Consider the following 15,361-nt stretch of genomic DNA (forward strand, 5'->3'; position numbering starts at 1 on the left):
AATAATTAGCACATATACTGCAACTGTTTGTGGACACAGGTCTTATTCATTATTGTATCTTCAATGACTATCATAGTACCAGAACATTACAGACACTGAACAAATATTTATTGAATGAATAACTGAATATAGGGGTATGGAAAATGTATAATGTGATTAAGGAACTATTAGTGAATTTATTAATGCTAAGTTGATAAAAGATAATGTAACAGGCAAGCTCAGATTATAGAGTACCTTCATAGAAAAGTTATTCCTAAACAGAAGAAAGAATACTATCTCCAAGAATAGAAAAGATAGAATGGGTTAAAATATGGAATCATTTATTATGGAATTTTTAAAAAGTTAGGAAGCCAAGGAAATGTATGACAAAGAGACAGTTTTCCTGTTGACATGAGACAGAATCTAATGGGAGAAAAAAGACCTTGGAGTTTAGGGGGAAAAAAATGGAATGGGAGAGGCAAAGGTTTAGAATAGATGCTGAGGAGAAGAGAAGAAAGCAACCAAAGACAGATAATTGAATTAAAATGTATATTTACAACTCATGATTCTACATCACTATTGTAGGAAATCATAAATTTGTGATAACAGTTCAATTAGTTTTATGATTTTTCTAGCAGGGCAAGCCTCTCAGATCTAAAATCAGGGGAGACAGATTAAATGACTAGTAAAGTCAGAATAGGCATAATACAAGAGGTAATTTACTAAGAAAAATGTAAAGAGGGTTAAAAAAAAAAAATCCTAGTGAAGTTGGGTGCAATATAATCCCAGCAGCTCAGGAGGCTGAGACAGAAAGATTGAAAGTTCAAAGCCAATGTTAGCAAAAGTGAGGCAATAAGCAACTCTGTGAGACCCTGTCTCTAAATAAAAAACAAAATAGGGCTGGGGATTGTGGCGAAATGGTCAAGTGCCCCTGAGTTCAATCCTTGATACCAAAAAAAAAAAAAAAATCTAATGAGAGTGAAAATAAGAGAATTTGAGGAATCATATAATAAGATGATATGGCAGAATGTTAAAAAGGTTAATATTTCTAAGTAATTATACCAAAGTCTCAGTTGCAACAGGGAAGTCAACTGCTAAAGTCAAGTAAAAAAATGAAAATCACTCAAGTTGAAGAGGTGGAACTGGGATGCACATGTTATGAAGATGGAAAGATACACACACCTTTAATTTTTTTTTTCCAATCAACTTACCCGTAATGATTCCATGTAAGATTTATGACAATCTATATGTAATGTGTGGCCACAGGTTTGTACATAAACACCTCCTTCCCAGCCAATTGATACTGCCAAAAGACAAGAACTCTTAAAGAAAAAAAAAGAAAGAAAAAAAAAGTTAAAGATGTATAAACATGTTTAAATATATCCTCACAAACCTCTACATGATTTCATATTGTTATACTGATGTGGCATTTGTAGTTTTGTGATATAAATAAATATCTGACTAACCTAACTGGACAGCCCTAAGGCAGTTTATCTTTAAAATCAGAATACCATGAAGTTTCAGGCCTCAAATATCTACACTCATTAGGAAACAAAATACACATTATGAACTAGCCTTTTTCCATCCTGTAAAAGAGAAGTTCTCAAATTGTATATATTCACTATAAACTATATTGTTGATTATTTTATATGTTCTATATGGAACTTAATCTTTCTGTGATATCTGACATAACAACTGCTTTCCTTAAATGCCTACTTTCCTTTAGCATCCATGATGCTACTCTCTTGGTTTTCTTCCTTTCTCTTTAACTGTTTTCCTTAGGCCTTCTTCCAAGACTCTTTTTCTTCACCTGCCCCCTCAATGTTTTTACTCCTCAAAGTTCTTTACTCATTGCTACTATTCTTCTCATGAAAACATTCTCCCTAACCAAGTAATTAGTAAGTTGAAATTACTACCCTGTAAGTCTGGATATCTTGTCTGGTTGTTTGAAACAAAATCTCAACAGCCTACCAGAAATTTCCAGTTTGATGTCCCTCAGTTAACACAAAATCATTGTCAAAAACTTAACATGGCATCTTTTCTATGAATCTTTCCTTTCCTCTCAGTTTAAAAACTCCACAATCAAATTAGTCACCATGTTAGAAAAATTAGAGTCATTCTACATCAGCCCTTAACCTGTATACCACAACTTGGGTTCCAAACCTCTTCTCAACCTATAGAGAGGCTTAAGATTTTTCAAAATCTCTTGCTTGGAATTTCCACCATTTGGTCTCTGTCAAACAACATTTGGGCATGAACTTTAATTTACCCTCTAGAGCCTATAGTAAACAAATTGGCAGGCCAGAGCAATGTAAGGCCTAGATCTAACTTGAAAGAAAGACTTGAAAGCTATCGAATCAAATTTTTTAAGCATGTTCTTACATGTTAAAATAAAATTTAAACCTTTAAATTTTATTTTTATTTCAGAGAAAAAGTTATATATGTAAAATCACCAAATTATTTATTTTTTCATGTCATTGAGACACAGTCTCACTATGTTGGCCCAGGCTATTCTCAAACTTGCAATCTTCCTGCCTCAGCCTCCCCAGCAGCTAGGATCATCCGTGCTTGAAATCACACCCAATCAAAATGAACTTTAAATGATAGTGGAAAAAGTTCCAATTTTAGATCACAATTCTTCAAAAGTATGTAAAAGTTGAAAATATTTCAGAGTGCAAAATGCCTTCCCAGCAGATTTAAAGATGTGCAGTGACAAATCAAATACTCACAGCAAGTAAGCAAGCTTCTACTGTTACAAATCAGAAAAACATCAGAAGGCCTACTCATCTCTGTTTTATGTTTTGGAGCTACTTGAAATTGAAGCAGATTTGGGTGTTAGATTATTTTAGAATGGTTAGTGGTCAGTTAACAAATAAGTTGCTCTCTCTGTCACTATACTATAACAAGGTAATGAATCTATTTTTAATAAAAGTGATTAGCTTTTAAAAATGAAAATAGTAGTCATTTGTCTATATAACTCATAGATATTTTATCTGAGTTTGCTACATTCAGAAGTAGAGGAAAGCACTTACTAGTGTGAGATTAATATTTTAGAGAAACTTCAATTATGTGCCTGCCCGTCACTGTAATCGGTACTTAACACTAAATCTTGACAACTTGTGTATTTACTAAGACTTCCTAGGGTAGGTGGAATTATCCCTTTTTAAAAGAAAAGAACGAAAAATTTAGTAAGATCAATAAGCTCTAAGCAGTAGAGCCCAAGATGAAACAAGTCTACCTGACTCCAAAGCTCAGATTCTGTCCCTCTATGTTATATGTCACATCATCCATATATAACACTTCCAATTTCTATAGTGAATGTACTGTCTTACATAACTAAATTCTACATGTCAACTCTGTAAAATGCATGCATTTGATGTAAAGAGAGCAGAATCTACAGTTTAATTCTAAAATCAATACCAGTGCCCAATAATAGTTACTCTTCTGTTCTATACAGTCTATTCTAGCTATAAAACTGGCATTCTGTTTAGTGTGACTCAGTAAGAAATCCGGGAAGCATCTACAACACAGAGTATGTTCGAGCCTCTGAGAGGATATAAAACCAACATAAGAAATGGCCTTAGACCTCCAAAGGCATATCATCTGGGGAGTATGTCATATATACACAAAATAACTATTATGAAAGGACACAAAAGTACTGATTTGGAATAAAAATCACATAATCACTAACAGAAACACAGAGTTCAGTTCCATTCAAATTTTCAAATTTCAGGTCAGAGTGCCCTTTTATTTCAAAAAAAAAAAAACAGAACCTTTTTTCTAGAATTAATAACTACTCTGGCTTTTAAGACATACCCAGACCTTCTCTCCTTTATTTAATCATCCATTCCCTCATAATTATTATGCTCTTAAGTCTTGGCTATATTTTGATTGAATCAAAAATGTTTTTCTATTTGGCTTTGGCATTTATCTTTATCCATTTACTTTAAAGTGACTCAAGACGGTAAAATTAAAACCAGGATTATGACCAAAATATAAAGTCAAACCAAAGATGTAGCAAAACTGCACAAAAGCAGAACTTAATATAATTTTACAATGTCTTTAACAAGGCACACTGGTGCACACTGTAATCTCAGCAACTTGGGAGGCTAAGGCAGGAGGATCACAAGTTGGAGATCAGTCTCAGCTATTTAGTGAGACCCTATTTCAAAATTAAAAATTAAAAAATAGGCTGCAGATGTGGCTCAGTGGTTAAGTATCCTGGATTCAATCTCCAGTATGAAAGAAGGAAGGAAAGAAGAAAATATTGGTCTTTGATTAGTCACGTAACATATGTACTCTGTAAAAACTTCAAACAAAAATAAGGAATTTCAAAAGTGTGAAAATGTGTGTGCACACATGTGCAATATGCACAGAAGTTACTTACAAACTAACCATAATTTAATTTTATAGCTTATGAAAATGTATGGAAGCATGGTCCTCATTTCCTAAACTGAACTGCCTTATAAAACCTAATCTAAGCCCCTAAGTAAGCTTCTGTGAATATTAAAAACATCATTTCACATTTCTGTTGACCTGTATTACAGGAAAGGTGATCTAAAAGAACCTCCAACCTGGTGAGTTACTGCAGGAAAGACCATTCTCAACTCTACAGATGAGAAAATCAAGTTTTAGAGGACTTTAAGGAATTTAGCCAAGCTTACATAGCTTAGAAACAGCAGAATTGGGATGAAATCTCTTTTTTTTTTTTTTTTTCCTGGTCTAGGACTCTTTCTACTCTACACAATGCCTCCCTAACTAGAACCTCCAGAAACCACCATAAACTTTAGTCCAATATAGTATGGAATCACGTTATATTCTAGCTCTTATCATTACTGTCATTTACTGTTTTTTTCTAATTAAGTATTCTGTCTCCTACCTATTCTAATAGTTTCTTCTATTTAAACCAACATATTTACAAGGAAGAAAAAAGTTCTATCTGGAAATCTTTCTAGATAATCATCTTATATGTAGCCTAACTAAAAATAATGTTTTACATTTTAAGTATTTTAAGCCTTTATCATACGTTTACTTAAACCACAAGACACAGTTGATTCAAAACGATAGCACAGGAAAGGAAACTCCATTTGATAATTCACTCAGGAAACATCAATGATATAAAAATTTTTTTAAAGATGTTAAACTATATATTCAAAGCTTTCAAACACTTCTGAGTACTACAGCATCTAGATGCAAGAACTGGGAAAAAACCTACTAAGTTCACAACAAGGCATGACTATGCCTCCATTATATTTTAGAAGTACTGCAATGAGATTTTATTGTATATCTTTAAATGAAAGAAAAAGGAGGCAAAAATCTTGGCAAAATAGTCACACTTTATCTAATTCACACTATATCTAAATTTTTTTAGAGTTAATACCCATTCTTCCACTAAATTGAACTGTGAATACTTTACAATGAACATTTAAAATAAACCTATCACATTTATTGCTTGAAATTCTTATTTATTAACAGATTTTCATTTCTAGTCACATATTAACTTTTTCTGGTAAGCTACTTTCAGATTTGAAATCAGAATGACATTTCATTAGAAATAGAAAATATAAAATAAAACTCTGGAGGGAAATCACCATCAACTTTGCAGTTTAAAATATTGTTCAACAAAAAAGTACTTACATCCTTAAAATAACGCTGTAATAATGAAAGCCTCACATCATGAACTGCTGCACATGTGTCCCAAGGGTAAATCTGCTCCTCTTCAGTAATGGGCAATTTTTTTGGTTCAACATTATCACGGCACTGCCCCAAAACTACATCAACATAGATTAAAAAAAAAAAAAAACTCATTAAGTAACTAACATACCTGATTCTCCAAGAAAAGTCAGATTATTCACCACAAACTACACTAAATTTTCCACTATTAAAATATTCTTAGGACCTTAAAAGAGTGGCATTTGAGTTTTCTTCTACAGAGTAAATAAAGGTACAAATATGTCAATATTTACTTTTCAAGATAACACAAAAGTATGGATGGATAGATGGTTTCTTAAGTATATGTCCACTGAAAAACCCTAAACAAGTTTAATTCCTAAATACACTATTTCTCACAAAAAGAAAGCAGAGATCTTTGGAGAAAGCGCCTTTGTCCAGGATTGGGGAAAAGCTCAAAGTGAGCCTAGAATTGTGAACAACAAGGAAGTGGTTCAAACACTGAGAAGGCAGTTTCATGAGAACCTGACAGAGTTTAGACAGGTCAAATTTGAGAAAACGAAGTATCAGTAAGAATAATGACAGTTAACAGATGACACATTCTTTGGTTAAGGCAAGGAACAGCAAGTAAAATGGTAAAAAGATAAACAGGTCTTAGAGTATTATTCTACCGATTACTTGCCACTTTAACCAAGGGATCAAATTTGGTTGGCATCACCAAAAATGGGACAAGTGGACATTGTGTGCCTTCTAATGTGAAGCCAATGGAAGGAACATCATTTAGGTAATACCTTTGCCAAAAATGTTTAACTTGAATCTAATAATGAGAAAACAATCACACAAATCCAGATAATAACACATCTATGGAACAACCAACCTGGATTCTTTTAAATTTTAATAAAGGGCTAGAGAGACTATTCAAAATTAAATGAGATTAACAAGAAATGGCAACAAAAAGCAATACATGATCATTTATTAGATCCTGGATCAAGAAAAGGAATATCTATTATAAAAATAACATTGATTCTCACAAGAAATGCCAAAAGGTGATGTAACAGATAAGTCAATTAGCTTGAGTTACTCCTCCTACAATGTATACATACATCAAAACATCACCCTGTACCACATAAATATAAAGACCTATTATTTTTCAAATAAATAAGAAACACAAAATATTTGGACAACTGAGTGAATTTGAATAGTCAGTGCATTGTTATTAATATTAAATTTATTTGGTATAATGGCGCTATGTCTATGTAAAATATCCTTGTTCTTAGGAGATAACATTCTGAAATATTTAGGGATATAATGTTATGATGTCAACAATTTTCTTCTAAAAAGGAATGTGTTTGTGTGCATATGTGTCTGTCGGTCTATCTAAGAATACTAAAGAAAAAATCATGGCAATATGGCAACAACTGGTGACTATAGGTAAAGGGTATTCAACTTTCTTAGAGACAAAATTTTTCAAAATAAGAAACTAGAAAGAGGTAGGTAGCAAAATAAGGGGAAAACAATGCTAAGATTTTATAATTATAAAACATCAAAGCACAAAAAAAGAGTGAAAATAAAAATAAACAGTACCATGTTACTATTAAATTCAATAACATGGGGGAAACTGTTCTTAGAGAAGAGAATATCAGGTGAACCATAGTGGGCCATGACTTTGGGAGGGATTTACAGTAGAAGCGCCAGCAGCAGCAACAAAGTAACAGAAGCAGATGAATGCTAGCAGCTAAAATATAATCAAGATGACTTATAATCCTTTACTATACTGATAGGCTCAGTTTGTTAGGATTTTGTTGAGGATCTCTTCAACCTATATTCACAAAGAGTATTTATTGATCTATCTTTGTTCTTCTTGTGATGTCCTCATTTGGTTTTGGTGTCACGATAATGCTAGCATCATAGGAATGATTAAGGAAGTGTTCCTTCTTTTCTACTACTTGGACTAGTTTGAGAAGAATTAATATTAATCTTTAAGTGGTTGACAGAATTCACCAGTAAAAAATATATGCTTACTCTTGTTGAATTCTATATAATTCTCTTAGGTTTGTTTGTTTTATAGTGTTGCTCAAGTGTTCAGTTGTCTTTTGGGTGTTCTATCTAGCTATTCTATCCACCAAGGTCTCCAAACATTACTGGAGAAGTGTTTCTTTCTTCGATTCTCTCAATTTTTTACTTCATATATTTGTGGGCTCTGTTGTATGGCACAAGATCAGCTTATTAATATATAAAATCCTTCTTTGTTTCTTACAAATAATTATAATGTGTTGTTTATTTTGTCTCATGTTAGTTTAAAGCTTTATATATTAAAGCTTTCTTTGGGTTACTATTTGCATGAAATGTCTTCCCATTATTTCACTTTCAACCCACTGGTGTCATTAGATCTAAAGTGTAGAGAGCATATAGTGTTATCACAATTTTTCATCCATTCTGTCCATCTCTGCCTTTTACCTGGATAATGTAATGCATTCTATTTCAAGTGATCACAGATAAGAAAGGACTTAATTCTGCCATTTTGTAATTTGTTTTCTCTTATTTCGTAAGTCATTCATTACTTCCTTCTTTTGTGATTAAGATTTTTCTAGTACATCATTTTGATTCTTTTCTCATTTCTTTTACTTATGTGATGTGTTTTAAGATTGTTTTTCTTTATGACTACCTTAGGGAATACAATTCATACCTTCATGTCGAAACAATCAAACTTCAATTAATATCTACTTAGTTTTTTTAGGGTCATATCAGTTTATGAGTTATGTGTGTGCAAATTATAATAAATAATGTAATGATATTTAAGTTTTCCATTTAACTTTTCTCCTCTCTGATCTTGTGAGAAGGCAGCATGAGTTGTTTTATATTTTTAATTTATTGGTTCTTTTTAGTTACACATGATAGTAAATCCATTTTGATATAATTATACAAGTACGGAATATATCTTAGTCTAGTTAGGACTCCATTCTTGTGGATGTACCTGATGGTGCGATTCACTATGATGTTTTCATATATGTACATAGGAAAATTATGTTAGATTCATTCGCTGTCTTTCCTTTTCCTATCTCCTCTTCTCTTCTCTCCATTCCCCACTGTCTAAATGACTGAACTTCTATTCTCCTGCCGCCTCTTATTGTGAATTAGCTTCCATCCACATGTCAGAGAAAACATTTTACCTTTGGCTTATTTCACTTAGCAGGATAGTCTTCAGGCCAATCATGAAGTAATATCTACTTAGTTTTAACAGTATACAAAAAATACCCTTCTTTACAGCTCCATTCCCTACCCACCCTCCCCTATATGGTTTTTATCTGACTGCTTACACCTTTCTACAAACAAGAACACTGATTTTCAGTTTGAAAATCTAGATATGCAGTTCTTTTCAGATTTAATTTCTTCATATGAACTCCTGTAGAAGATAGATTAAACGGGTTGGACTAAATTACATAAGAAATATCATTACTTCAAAATACTTCAAATGGGAGAGGATGGGTAATATTGAGACAAATCCTTAAAAAAAAAAAAAAACTTCAAATTTTTAAAATATTTTTTAATGACAGGTTGGCAATGTATATATCCTTAGGCTATTTCACAATTAACTGGCTCTATCTGGGTGTGGTGGTACATGCCTGTAATCCCAGTGACTCAGGAGGCTGAGGCAGGAGGATCATGAGTTCAAAGCCAGTCTCAAAAACTTAGCAAGGCCCTAAGCAACCTAGTGAAACCCTGTCTCAAAATTAAAAAGGGCTAGGGACATGGCTTGGTGGTTTAGTACCCCTGGGTTCAATCCTAGTACCAAAGAAAAAATTACTGGCTCTAGTAGCCAAACAAACAAGAAGAAAACTTTTAGAACATTTCAGATATAATTAAAATACTTAAACTGACAATATTTATGGATTTATAAAGCTTTCAAATTTTATAACAATTAAATTAACAAGAAAGCTGATCATGTTATTGTGATCTCACCTTAACAAAAATGAACAACAACAACAAAAAAAAAAAAAAAAAACTGTGTAACATATATAAGATCTCTGGGGGGTTTTTTTCTTCCATTTTATTGATTCTTCTAAATTATACATAACATTGGCATATATTTTGACATAACTATAAAGGCATATAGAATATAATTTGCTCTAATTCAGTCCCTAGTACTTCCCTTTTGCCTCCCCTCCACACTCTCCATGTTCCCTTCCCTCTACTGATCTTTCTGCCATTTACTCTCAGGGATTCTTGTTATTGCTGTTGTTTAGTCAGTGTCTTATGGATATACATGATGGTGAGATTCACTATGGTTTACTCATGTATGTGCTTAGGAAAGTTATGTTAGATTCATTCCACTGTTCTTCCCTTATCCAATCCTTTCTTCCTTTCCCTCAATCTCCTTCATCTAGTCCACTGACTTTCTTTCTTCTATTTTGATAGAATCCCCATACCCTTTCTCTTTCTCTTTCTCTTTCCCTCTCTCCCCACCCCACACCTCTTATTTTGGATTTGCTTCCATATATCAGAAAAATTTTTCAACCTTTGAATATGGATTACTTCACATAGCATGACAGTCTCCAGTTCCATCCATTTACCATCAAATGTCATATTATTCCTTTTTAGTGGTTAATACTCAATTGTGTATATATACCACATTTTCTTTATCCAGTCATCTGAAGGATACCTAGGTTGATTCCACAGCTTGACTACTGCAAATTGTGCTGCTATAAACACTGAGGTGGCTATATCCCTACAGTATGCTTATTTTAGATCTTTTGGATATATACTGAGGAGTGGATCATATCAGGGTTCCATCTCCAGTTTTTTGAGGAATCTCCATACTGCTTTCTAGAGTGGCTGCACTAATTTACAGTCCCACCAACAATGTAAGAGTGAACCTTTTCCTCCATTTTCTAACACTTATTATCATTTATATTCTTGAAAACTGCCATTCTGGCTGGAGTGAAATGAAATCTCTTTGATTTGCATTTCCCTTACTGCTAGAGATGTTGAACATTTTTTTATACATTTGCTAGCCATTTGTATTTCTTCTTTTGAGAAGCGTCTATGTAGTTATTTTGCCCATTTAATAACTGGATTATTTGGGGAGGTTTTGGTGTTAAGTTTTTTGAGTTCTTTATATATTCAGGATATTAATGTCCTGTCCGAGGAGTAGGTAACAAAGATCTTCTCCCATTCTGTAAGCTCTCTTTTTGTGCTCTTAATGGTTTCCTTTGCAGTGCAGAAGCTTTATAATTTCATGCCAGTCCACTTACCAATTTTGGGGTAGGAGTCTTATTAAGGAAGTTGGTTCCTATGTCAATATGGTAAAGTGTTGAACCTATGTTTTAATCTAGCAGTTGCAGAGTTTCTGGTGTAATTCTTAGGTCTCTGATCCACTTTGAGTCAACTTTTGTGCAGAGTAAGAGAAAGTGTCAACTTTCATTCTTCTACATATGGATTTCCAGTTTTTCTAGCATCATTTGTTGAAAAAGTTATGTTTTCTATAACATATGCTGGGGAACCTTTATCTAGTATCAGATAACTAATTTTATTTATGTGGTTTGTCTCTGTATATTCCATTCTACTCTATTCCATTGGTCTTCATGTTTGTTTTGGTGCCAGTACCATGCTATACTTCTTATCTTCAATTTTTATTTTATTTTCAATTATACTATAGTTCTGTAGTATAATTTGAGGTCTGGTATTGTGATGCCTCCAGCATCCATCTTTTCACTCAGACTGCTTTGGCTATTCTGGATCTTTTATTTTTCCAAAATAACTTTAGAACTGCTTTTTTTAGTCCTGTAAAGAATGTCATTGGTATTTTAACAGGGATTGCCCTGAATCTGTATAAGACTTTTGATAGACTGGACATTTTGATAATATTAATTATGCCTACCCAGGAATATGATGTCTTTCCATCTTCTAAGAAGAACAAACCAACACCAAAGTCAGTAGTACACCAGAAATAATTAAAATCAGAGCCAAAATCAATGTAATTGAGAAGACAAGAAAATACAAAATCAACAAAGCAAAGAGTTGTTTTTTTTGAAAGGATAAACAATATTGCTTGGGGCACAAATATTTGAAGTCATTATATCTGATTGTCGGATGATCCCATCAACCAGTATGAAGGGACCTTCTGATTAACTTCAGTTTGAAGTCCACTTTGTCTGATATGAGAATGGCTAACCCTGCTTGTTTGTAATTTTAATTTGCATGGCATATCTTTTGCCACCCTTTCACCTTCAGTCTGTGGATATCTTTGTAAGGTGTATCTCTTGCAAACAACATATTGTTAGGTTTTGGTTTCTAATCAAAGCTGACAATCTATGTCTTTTTTTTTTTTTTTTTTTTTTTTAGTATTTACTTTTTAGTTGTAGTTGGACACAATACCTTTATTTTATTTACTTATTTTTATGTGTTGCTGAGGATCGAACCCAGGGCCTCGCACATGCTAGTTGAGTACTCTACCACTGTGAGCCACAATCCCAGCCCCCAATCTATGTCTTTTAATTGAAGAGTTAAGATCATTTACATTCAATGTTTTTAAAGAGAGATTTTTTTTTCCTGGCAATTTGATTCATTTTGTGATATTTAATTCAAACTTGGTTCTCCTTTAACTGCATTTAACATAATGCATCTTCCCTATGCTTGTTTACATTTTTATTTTCCATTTCTTCTTCCTGAAATATTTTATTGAGTCTGTTTTGTAGTACAGGCTTTGTGGTTATGAATTCTTTTAGTTTCTGTTTATCATAGAAGGTTTTTATTTTCAATTCTGAAGGATAATTTTGCTGGTTGTAGTAATCTTTGTTGGCACCCATTTTCTTTCAGAGCTTGGCATATATTATTGCAAGCCCTCCTGGCTTTTGAGGTCTGTGTTGAGAAATCAGTTTAAATCCAAATTGTCTTATCTCTAAATCAAACCAGTCATTTTTTTCTCTTGAAGCTTTTATAATTCTATCCTTATTTTGTATATTAGGCATTTTCATTATATGTGTCTTGGAGTAGTTCTACTGCAATTCTGTATATCTGGAGTTCTATATGCCTCTTATATTTGAATTTCCATCTCATTTCTAATATTTGGAAATTTTTCCTAATATTATTTCATTGAAAAGATTGTGTACCCTTTTAGTTTATATTTTGGAGCATTCATCTACCCAACAATTCTTAAATGTTATATGTTGATGTAATCCCAGAATATTCTTCTGGTCAATGTCTTTTAACATCTTTTCTTTATGGTCAACTTTATCTTCAAGATTACTATTATTATTGAAAATCTATCTTTGAAGTGATATAATCTATTGGTGATGCTTCCACTGACTTTTTAATTTGGTTTATTAAGTCTTTTATTTCCATTGGTTCTTTTTCAAAATCTCTATCTCTTTATGACCTCTCTGTTAAGGTCTTCCAACATTCATGTCCAGAAAATTGAGATAAAACCAGATAAAGAAGCTTGTCATTTGGATCAAATCAATACTACTAGATGAAGTTCTAACTAGAAAAAGATATAACTTTCATCTGTTTATTTTTAATTTCTTGTATATACCTTGGCTCTAAAATGTTCCCACTGAAAAACTAAGTTTACCTGATGATGCTTGTAACAATACAACCAATCCTGTAGGTCGGTCTTCTGAGGAGGGGCCACTCTGTCCGCAGATAACACAATCATATACTGCCTCAGAAACCTGTGGTTCTGCTGTGGTGATCTCCATAGGAATATCGTTTTCAGGAGAATCTGCAGGAAAAACAAATTAAAACTCCTAATTCCTAAGAAGAAAAGCCCATTTAAATAAAAAATGAAAAAATCCATTTAAAATAATTTTAACTTCAATACCAATAAATTTATACAGTAATAAAAGTATGCCAAAAATTAACTTTCTCAAGTAAAATGTATACTCAGAAAAGTTTAGGCAAAAATTACAAAGAATTGATATAAAGACTTCAAATAATATATGGCTAAATATACCTGATATATCATTCATAGATAAAATTGATATCAAATACACAGAGGCAAACACACTGGTATCAAAAAAAATTTTTTAAATAGCATTTTAAGAAAAGAAGGGGAGGATTGTTTTAATTTTCTTTGACGCAGTTAAGGGTGGGAATTTACAATAAGATGGGAGCTAAAAAACTATTTCTTCCTTACTCCAATTCTAGTGATTGTATCTCATAAATAAAAATATATAGGGAAATCATTACATATGACCATAATATATATTAGTAAAGCAAAACTATTATAGAAAATATCAGTAATCCTCTGGTGATGTAATGTCATTAACAAAAAGAAATAAAATATTTACACAATAATGATTTACAAATGAAGGCACTTAAATTCCTGATTAGTGAAACTGCCCATAGTGGCAAAGAAATGTGTAGACGGAATTGGGAAGACCAAGGACACAGAAGTGCTTTATTAAATTCTTAAAAGATAGATGCATATCTAAATAAATATGCAAAAATACATGACAAAAATAGAAAAAGGAAGATGTCTTTTTGATATTTTAATAATAATTCATGAAGGTAAACATACATCTGATATTTATTTAGAATCAGAGAAGTAGGAATCTAAGATAGATCTTTGGTTAATGCCTAGTATTGACAGAAGTGAAAATAAGCCAAAAGAGAAATTAGAGAAAAAAATAATAACATGAATGAATCAGAACCAGAAAGCACATATCTACATAAATAAGATTAGTGAGTTAAAATAAAAAGAGGTCTAGTCTTGAAAGGCATATTATTATATCTGACACATACTTTTAGTTAAAGCAAAGTATTACTGAGGTTAAAAGTAAAGAGTGATCTCATTTGATAAAGCAATCAATGACCCTAGCCCCAAGAAAAAGAAAGAAGAAAGGGAGAATTTGTATGATTATATGAACACAGATAAAAGCACTCAAGTACACAAACCAAAGTGTAATCACCAGTTATGAAAGAAGAAAAAACACAAATTAGAAACATTTATGTTAATTCCTGTATATTATATTATATGTGTGTGAAGATGAAATCTTGGATTTAAAAAAGATTTATATACAAGGATTTTCATGATACTTTAAGGTTTTAAAAAGGAAACAATGGCACAGCTTTTGTACCGTATGATTTCATTACAGGAAAAATAAATACAAACAAAATCCATTTATGTATGCAATCATATGAAGCAATAAAAAGGTTTACAAGGATTTATCTCAGAGAGTAAGATTAAAAAGGAAAACAGGAAGATATGATTAGTTTTGCCCACATAGACCTTTGATATGATCTTATTTCACCTATGTTAAGGATATATTATGTTGGGGGTTTTGGGTGTTTTTTTTTTTTTTTTTTTTTTTTAACTGTTTTGGCTTGGTACTAGAGTGTATCTTATATGTGGAACAATTACCAAAACGTTGCTTTTTATTTATTGGTCTATTTTTTGGAATATACTATATCACAGACAACTGACTTAAAATGGCAGCCCTATTAACACCAATCCTCAAAATTAGCAATTTTATATTTCAAAATCAAGCAATGTAAACACTATTCTATCTCACTCTAATTTCAGTGAAACAATTATTCAAATAGGTTCTTCTTTGTGATGAGAATAAGAATTTTGCAAATTAATACAACCAAATTCAAAACTACATTGAAATATTTTATAAAATAACATTTTTACAACATATAAACAACTGTCACAGGTTCATAGAAGTATGCATTATATGCATTCCAATGCCACAAGTAAGTCAATCCTACC

At 32.1% G+C, this 15,361-nt stretch overlaps 1 protein-coding gene across 6 annotated transcripts in view; it reads right to left on the bottom strand.

Moving 5' to 3' along the window:
- Positions 1-15,361, bottom strand: part of Ubr3 (ubiquitin protein ligase E3 component n-recognin 3) — a 237,067-nt gene that overhangs the window by 84,433 nt on the left and 137,273 nt on the right. For all 6 annotated transcript variants that reach the window (XM_076865444.2, XM_076865439.2, XM_076865443.2 and 3 more), the window contains 3 exons: positions 13,220-13,369; positions 5,617-5,750; positions 1,191-1,301 (listed from right to left, as the gene is read on the bottom strand). In XM_076865444.2, the coding sequence (XP_076721559.2) occupies positions 1,191-1,301; positions 5,617-5,750; positions 13,220-13,369 (395 nt within the window). The remainder of the gene's footprint in view (positions 1-1,190; positions 1,302-5,616; positions 5,751-13,219; positions 13,370-15,361) is intronic.

The sequence above is a fragment of the Callospermophilus lateralis genome, chromosome 9 (assembly GCF_048772815.1).
Source record: "Callospermophilus lateralis isolate mCalLat2 chromosome 9, mCalLat2.hap1, whole genome shotgun sequence".
In the NCBI taxonomy this organism is placed as follows: domain Eukaryota; kingdom Metazoa; phylum Chordata; class Mammalia; order Rodentia; family Sciuridae; genus Callospermophilus; species Callospermophilus lateralis.